Below are 8,825 nucleotides of genomic sequence, written 5' to 3'. Positions count from 1 at the left end.
ATGTTACCCGTATCATGTTCATTTGGACGCTGCTCTGAAAGAACTCCCATAGCTGTGGTCCCACCTCTTCCCAGACCTTACCCATTTTCTGCAACCTCTCTAGCTCCTCAAAAGTAGTGTTGGCCTGGAGAACACACACACACACACACACACAATCATGAATCCATATGCATTGTCAGTGTCATACTGTATGTCTACATGGCACCTTAGGGATACACAATAACAAAATAATTGACTCGGAAATGTTCCAGCTCATTGAAACAAAAACAACCATCCAGATGGAAATATATTCCAGTGTAACCCTGACTGTTGAAGCACACAATACGCTTGCTGGATTATCTCAAATTAACATGCAGAAAATGATCATCAGGTTTTACACTTGTGGAGTTCACGCAGCTCATATGCTGCTGTTATTAAAGAAAAAGAGAGATAAACCAAATACTGAGACATTCTCAAATTCATGTTCAGGTTTTTTTTTTTTTTTTTTTTTTGATTTTGATGGACCCTTTTGAACATTCTGAAGTAATTTTGCAACTACATGTATACTTCTCATAGTAGAGTTGGTATTAGTTGACTGTCTGCTTAATATCTGCTAACTCTTTATTGTGATGGTCCTCAAATAGACATTCTGCTAACTATAAGTAACTTTGCAAGTACATGTCAACTTATTCTAACCCTATCAGTCTACTAATACTCTACTAATACTCTAATGAGAGTTAGTAGACATGTAGGTGCAATGTTATTTATAGTCACAGAGTTAAAGCTACCATCAAAATAAAATGAAACCCAGATTTTTTGTCTGTACTGTATTCCATTCGAAAGTTTGGGGTCAGTAAGATCAGGTCAGTTTTTTTTCCCCTCTTTTTAGAAACTATTACTTTTATTTAGCAAGGACGCATTAAATTATTCAAAAGGCAAAAGTAAAGACTTTTATAATGTTACAAAACATTTATATCTCATATAAATGCTCTTAAACTCTATAAAAATGTGTCACTGTTTCCACTAAAATATTAAGCAGCATAACTGTTTTTAATATTGATAATAAGAAGAAATGTTTCTTAAACATCAAATCAGCATACTATAATGACTTCTGAAGGATCATGTGACAATAAACACTGGAGTAATGATGCTAAAAGTTCAGCTTTCATGCAATTTATATACATGAATAAATTGCATTTTAAAATATATTTAAATAAAAATTATTTTAAATTGTAATAATATTTCACAATATTACTGTTTTTACTGTATTTTTTATCAAATAAATGCAGCCTCATAAGCATAAGATACTTATTTCAGAGAAAATCTTACCAATCAACTCAAAATATTTTTTAATGGTGGTATTTGATTTGGTTGACAATGCATGTGTGCGAGTGGGTGGATTTTAAAATCTTACACTCTTTATTATCTTTCTGACAGCTGGGGAGTCTGGGGTGTACAGGATCTTCCCCATCACCAGAGGCTTCACTGAATTCCACACGATTTTAGTAATAGGGTTCGACTCCAGGTTCTGTATCAATGCATTACAGAATGGAGCTGTGGGCCACAGAGAGAGTGAATGAGCAACAAAACAAGAAAAAAAAGAGAAAGTGAAGAATAGAAAGTAAAAGAAAGAGAAAAAAACTGAAACAAACTGATTAACAGCTCTCACTTGCTGTTTTGTCATAGGTGTAGCTCTCATGTCCTCTTGAGTTGTTGATGCCTAGGAAAGCCTTGTAGTTGTTGTCCTCGTACCAGTTAAAGGAGAAGACCCGGGTGCCCTCCCCCTCAGGGTATCCGCAAAACAGATCTGACACAGTGGAAATCAGCTGACTGAAGGAAGAGGGACCCCCAGGCTGGAAGATGGAGTACATGACCCGCATCAAGTCTTGGGAGCTGGGCCTCTCTGCAAGCTGTGAGAAAAAGGACATTTTAGTAAATGTAAACGTTTTAAAAATCAAAACTATAACAACACAGTATGTACAGATTAATTTATGTATATGGAGTGTTAAATGCAACAGGGCAGGAGAGATGGAGGAAGGCAAGATTTTCAGCCCAAAAACATTGAATGATAATGTTTTGATGACCTTTTTGAGCTATTTTAATTGTATAGGAAAGAGCAACTTGGACATTCTGCTAAACATCTATTTTTATGATCCACAAAACAAAAACAAAAGCTGCGCTTTGTTAACTATGTCTTTAAGGGTATAAGTCATTATGGCTGTAATAGCACCACTCTTGAATAACTATAAAATTGGATGTATTCCTTAAAGCATACACTACCAGTAAAAAAAAAAGTTGCAGTTTCCACATACACATTAAGCAGAACAACTGTTTTTAACATTAATAATAATAAGAAATGTTTATTGAGCAGCAAATCAGCATATTAGAATGATTTCTCAAGGATCATGTGACACTGAAGACTGGAGTAATGATGCTGAAAATTCAGCTTTACCATCATAGGAACAAATTACATTTAAAATAATTTTAACATTTATTAAAATAGAAAACAGTTATGTTAAATTATAATATATCACAATATTTCACACTATTTTTACTGTATCTTTAATCAAATAAATTTAGCCTTAATGAGAATTATGAGATAATGAGAGACTTCCTTCAAAGCATTAAAAAATCTTACCGACCCCAAACCTATGAACTGAAGTACCTCTTCATTCTTTATTATTTTAGACAAATAGTACAGTTACCAAATGGAAGTTTAAGACTTTGATTAGGTAAATAAAAAAATAAAAAATAAAAAAACTCTTTCAAGGCAAGAGATGTGCCCTAGACGATCACTTACAGTAAGTTGCCTAATTGGTTGACCGACCTTGTCTAAACCTCTTCATCCAGGTCAACATCTCTTATCTGCCAGAACTATTCTCAATACACGTGGCAACCTAAAGACGCATCTCCTTGAAGAGGAAATCCCTAAATAAACCATGTATAGTTGTGGCTGAATTTGGCATCCTGGAGGTAAACATAAGGTGAGAACCAGGTTTGGAATTGATCCGATTTGAATTCTGCCATGCATGATCCATCTAATCCAGCTGGTAAACTTTGCATAGAAATCACACAAAAAGTGTTTTTTTGTCCATACAATGTCCAATGCTGTTTTGGACCCCAGTGACAAAAAAAAAAGACTAAACTTGCTTCAGAATACCTTTGTTTGTATTCAGCAGAAGAAATAAAATCATACAGGCTTGGAACGACATGAAGGCAATGATGTAATAAGTAAATTATGACTTCTAAATTATTTTTCATTTTTGAGTGTATTAAAGAAAACAATTTCTACAACAATATAAAAGACATCATGATGTTATCTCTGATGTTAAGGGAAATGCATCAGGGAGAATTCCTGTGGGGGGCAAATATCCTCACAGCTGTTATGCTCATATTCATCTCCAGACTGCACCACAAAGCCTAGCAAACACTGCTCTGTGTCAAAATACGAGTGAACGTGAGATCCAGCACTTTTCCATGGGTCGTGAACTCTAATTCACAATATGATAGCCAAAGTAAGACAAACCAGGTCAAGATAAGTGTAAGTGAAAACATGAAGATTTCCATAGAGGCTTTCAGTATGAGTAATGAGTCATTGCTCAACCTCGACTAAACTAACACTTTTACTCCCTACTTCCCATTCATACATTCAGACCCACTCAGCGCAGATGGATTTAGAGATGGGTGATAGCAATAGTTGGCCAGGCTTTCTGTCACCCAAGCAAAAGGGAAAGAAATGTACTCCACCTTCAGGATGTGACCTCAGTGGAATGTCCTTTTCGACATAATAATAAAACAGGAGTGATGACACACATGCATGTACACACATGAACTGGTCATATAAACGCATTCTGCCCTCTTCACGAGATTGTGGTGATTTAACCGTACAACTGAGGTTCTGATGCGGTAGACAAAAACGATCCGCACACACGTTCCTAACCCCTTTCTTGGAGCTTTCTGAAGAGCTGAAGGGAAATGAGGCGCTTCCTGGATGCTAAAATAAGGGTCTTGAAAGGGGGAGAGGAACTGATCTTTCTCAAGCAGTCTTACCTCCTGAAGCTTGTCAGACACTGCTGAAAGCACTCGACCCCAGAACTGCAGGTCCATCCCAGTCGTGTGATTATCCAGGACCATGGGCAACTAAACACAGAGAGAAGGAAAGAGACGTTTGAGTTTATATGAAACCAAGTAAAAACGGAAATGTCAGAATTTATTAGGTTACAAATCAGTATACAATTCAACTCCGAGTACACAATTCCGAGTACACAATTCTAAACATGTTTTTCAATTGCTTTATTTTGTCATTTTAATTAAAATAAAAAAATTAAACAAATTAAAATTAAACAAATTAAAATACATTACATATCACCATTTAAAGGTGCATTGTGTAATATTTAGTAGGATCTGTTGACAGAAATGCAATACCATATACATAACTATGTTTTCAGTGGTGTATAAAGACCTTACATAATGAACCGTTATGTTTTTATTACCTTAGAACGAGCCATTTCTATCTACATACACCGCGGGTCCCCTTACTTCGAAATAGCCATTTTGCGCCGCCATGTTTCTACAGTAGCCCTAAATGGACAAACTACTACAGAGCGCGTTTTGTCACTACGTTGTTCTTTGTGCAAAGAAGCTAGCTAAAGTCAGCGAATAAAACACTGACACGATGATGAACAAGTAACAATAATGTTCGCAATAACATAGCGTTTTAATGAATAATTAAGTAAACATAATTTCTTAATTTATCTTTGTAAAGAAACCTCATATTGCTTAACTGGCTACTCTCTGATGTCTCAGACGACAACATATTTTCCTGTCGGCCACCATAACTTCTGTTGGTTGCAATTCGTAACCTCACCACTAGATGCCTCTAAAAATCACACACTGCACCTTTAAATGATTTTTAAATGTTTTTAAAAGAAGTCTCTTATGCTCACCAAGGCAGAATTTTCTTTCTTTTTTTTTTTTCTTTTTTTTTTTTGATCACATGATCCATCATAAATCATTCTAATACACTGATTTGGAACTCGAGAAACATTTATTACTATTATCAATGTTGAAAATAGTTGTGCTGCTTAATATTTTTGTGGAAACCGTGATACACTGATACAACCATGATTTATTAATGAACTTTTGAACAGTAGTTTATGTAAATATATTTTTAATACATATTTATTTAAATAGATGCCAAACATTTGTAAGATTTTACATTTTACGTCTATATATATTATGTAGATAGTAGCCTACCTGTCACCTGTCCTGTTTAATGTAACCCTTTAAAAATCAGCAAAAGGGTTATATAAATCCAATTTATTATGAAACAAAATGCAAAAATCTATTATGTACATAGTTTAGTCTTATTCAGTGTCTTCTTGGTGCTACTTGTGTCTTGTATTCATTAATGGGAGCATCTCTTGTCACTGTCCAGCAATTGATGGGCAAGCATTGATGGGCTCCATTTGCTCAATTTGAAGTTATCTGCATTGTTCACACAAGTGCATTGCATCTCTGTTCACTTTGGCTAAACAGAAATGTGTCCCTTTGCAAAATCAAACACTGACAAAAAAGAGAGTTTAGCGTTCAACCTTAAATAAACGCACCTGATCCAGCTCATCAAGTCCTTCAGGCTTATTTGAAAACTACAGGTACTGTATGAGTTGGAGCACGGTTGGAACTAAACCCCCAGGAACTGAGTTTTGCACTCACTGCTGTAAGATTTCTAGAGCTGATATAGGGCAATTTGCTCAGCAGAGTGATCATGGTGATTGCATCATCCATGACTTAACATGATGCAATTCATATCATGTATGACGGAATACCAGCTTCAGATTTTATCATTCATTGTTTTGTCTAAAAAGCAAGTACAGTCATAGATATATTCATAGATCCAGTCAAAGATGTATTTTGGTGATTTCCGGTGATCCCTTCCCTTTATAACTCACTTATCCTCTGCCATAACCCAAGTCAAGGCTCGTATACATACCCAATAGCATATAATTCTCAGTAACCAAGAATTAGTCAAGTTTGACTACATTTATTTCAGAAGCATTTCGGCTGTAGACCAGTGAAATTAATGGTTTATCGTTTATTGATTAATTATAATGATCTTTAATAAAAGTAGAAAATGTATTTCCTCATTGCATTGCTACTTGTTTAAATGTAGACAATTTATTGGTACACATTATTCCAAAAAAAAAAAAATTTGCCTTCATAATCTTTCATGAAAATATAATAACTTGCTCTGCCTCTTCCTCTGAAATGACTTGCCAGTTCTTCCAAACACCACTTAGGCCATGTGGGTGATTTGATAATGTTTTACCAAAAACAAAACGTTGTTTGGGTACTTTTCTAACAAATTCACATTCATGTATGGATCCATTCTGATGTGTGAGGCCCACACCACAATGGGGTGAGTCAGTGTTTAAGATATGAGTAGAGAGATGCAAGATTAGCAACAACTTTTTTCTGAAAGCTTAACATCATCACGAGACGGCAAAACTGCTCAAAGAACAGCAACTGCTTCTGCAGTCCTTATCACCGCGAGGGTGTGTCTTCATTAATCTCATTAGTAAATTAGGCCAAGCAGTGTCATCACTGCCTAACGCTACCATCTGCTTTGGCCTAACCCTGGCTGAACCTCAGAGAGAGAGAGAGAGAGAGACTAAGAAAGAGAAAGCTGATAAGTAGTGTTGTTTCAGCAGTGGTATTCATAGGTCTCCTAAAATCTAACAACAGGTAAGTAGGTCTGGCTCACGATCCACATTCTTAGTTTAGTGCGCCACCTGCCAACACTTATGATGTGTTTAGAACAGCTTTTCCATAATTCCAAAGCATGTGACACATCAGGTGACATCCCTACAGCTCCTGTATACAACATACTGGAGTACATTGATGAAAGTTAATTACTGTTGACTCTGACCTAAATATTTCCAAACTTTATGAAAAATATTTAAATTTCCCTGAAACAAAACATACCGGTTTAAAAATGTATAAGGAAAACAGAGAGTGAGTTACAGAGAGTACATTATAACACCCCGTGGCCATTTAGAAACATTTCGAGATCTAAAAAAAACATTGGGAGCTTACTGGACCCACAATTAGGCTACAGTTGAACTATTCTGGTTGTATTATATATATATATATATATATATATATATATATATATATATATATATATATATATATATATATATATATAAAACTTTATAACTACTCTATTATATTTATAAATGTATAAGTTATTATAATGTCGGTATAATTTAGTCTTTAATTTACCATTCAAAGTTTGGGCGTCGGTGTAATTTTTAACGTTTCTGAAGGAAGTCTCTAATGCTCACCAAGATTGCATTTATAAAAATAAAAAAAATATTTTTACAATTTAAAATATCTATTTTAGCAAAGCTGAATTTTCATCATCATTACTCGTCTTTAATGTCACGTGATCCTTCAGAAATCATTATAATATGCTGATTTGATGCTCAAGAAATATTTCTTATTATTATCAATGTTGAAAATACTGCTCAATATTTTTAAAAACCGTGATACATTTTTTCAGGATTCTTCGATGAATTCAAAAGAACAGCATTTTTCTAAACACCAGTATAACAGTGCGGCATGTGAAAAGAGAAAGTGTCATGACTGACCAGTCGGAAGAGCTTGAAGAAGTCTAAGTTGGCATAAAGTACATCCTCGATCTTCTGCAGTCTCTGCTGGGAAAGGGCACACATGGCGCTGTGGACCCCGTACAATCCTCTGCGGCTGGGGAAGATGAGGAATCGCTCCAGAAGAGCCTGACTGCAGGCGATCTCCTTCAGAGTCAGATCCGGGACACCATATGCAAACTGGAAACACAGGAACAGATTTTTGGGCAAAGTTCAGCATGTCCAGAATTAAAGCTCTGCTTAGTGAAGATGAGACTGCCCAGAAGATGTTGTTTTTATTGCTCAGTGGTTATTCTTACATAGCTATGAAAAACTAATTTCAGTTCTAAGTTACATTATATTCAGTTGGAAAAACTTTGTTTTGCATAAACTATACAAAAAATAGACACAAATGAGACAATGGTTAACATTATAGTCAGAGTATAGAGATATAGAGATTTACATGTTGTGATTTGTATAATCACAGCGTGTACAAATATTAAAGGGGGGGTGAAACACTCATTTTCAGTCAATCTCATGTTAATCTTGAGTACCTATAGAGTAGTATTGCATCCTTCATATCTCCAAAAAGTCTTTAGTTTTATTATATTTATAAAAGAAAGATAGGCTGTACCGAGTCTTTCCGGAAAAAAACGAGCGGCTGGAGGCGTGCCGTGTGGGCGAAGCTAAAGCTGTGCTAACGCGCCGAGCTAACGACACACAGACATTTGAAGCAGTTTTACTCACCGCCCGGTTCCAACGCACGACCGCGAACCTTTATCATTGTGACTGCTCGATCCTTAAGCATTAGACGATCTGCAAATCCGTCGATCTGGGCTTTGTTTATAAAACAATCATCGTCGAAATGCAGGGAACAAACAGTCTTGCACAACTCCGTTGATGCTCTGGAAAAACAAACTCCATCCACTGGTCCCTTAATGCTGGGTTCTTTGGGAATCTGTGGCAGGGTTGTCTTGCCCTGGCAACCAAAAACACACTTCTTTGGTGACATTGTCTTCCCTAAAGCCGAGCACAGCGCGTTGATGGGCGAACTGCTTTGGTGGCTCTCTTCTCTCTCTGGTCTACGGATGCGCGCGCGCCCGCGCCTTTCCGGGAGAAGTGCCCTTAGGACCCATATAAGGAAATTCCGCCCCATCTGACGTCACACAGGCCCATACTCGAAAAAAACTTTCCGAA

The 8,825-nt window shown here is 36.2% G+C and overlaps 1 protein-coding gene across 1 annotated transcript in view; it reads right to left on the bottom strand.

Moving 5' to 3' along the window:
- Positions 1 to 8,825, bottom strand: part of abca4b (ATP-binding cassette, sub-family A (ABC1), member 4b) — a 48,089-nt gene that overhangs the window by 31,009 nt on the left and 8,255 nt on the right. Inside the window, exons 7-11 of the mRNA XM_084120849.1 lie at positions 7,632 to 7,829; positions 4,030 to 4,119; positions 1,649 to 1,889; positions 1,394 to 1,533; positions 8 to 124 (exon numbers count right to left, since the gene is read on the bottom strand). Of these exons, the coding sequence (XP_083976975.1) occupies positions 8 to 124; positions 1,394 to 1,533; positions 1,649 to 1,889; positions 4,030 to 4,119; positions 7,632 to 7,829 (786 nt within the window). The remainder of the gene's footprint in view (positions 1 to 7; positions 125 to 1,393; positions 1,534 to 1,648; positions 1,890 to 4,029; positions 4,120 to 7,631; positions 7,830 to 8,825) is intronic.

Source organism: Abramis brama, assembly GCF_963993115.1.
Source record: "Abramis brama genome assembly, chromosome: 7".
Lineage (NCBI taxonomy): Eukaryota > Metazoa > Chordata > Actinopteri > Cypriniformes > Leuciscidae > Abramis > Abramis brama.
This window is presented reverse-complemented; position numbering and strand designations above follow the sequence as displayed.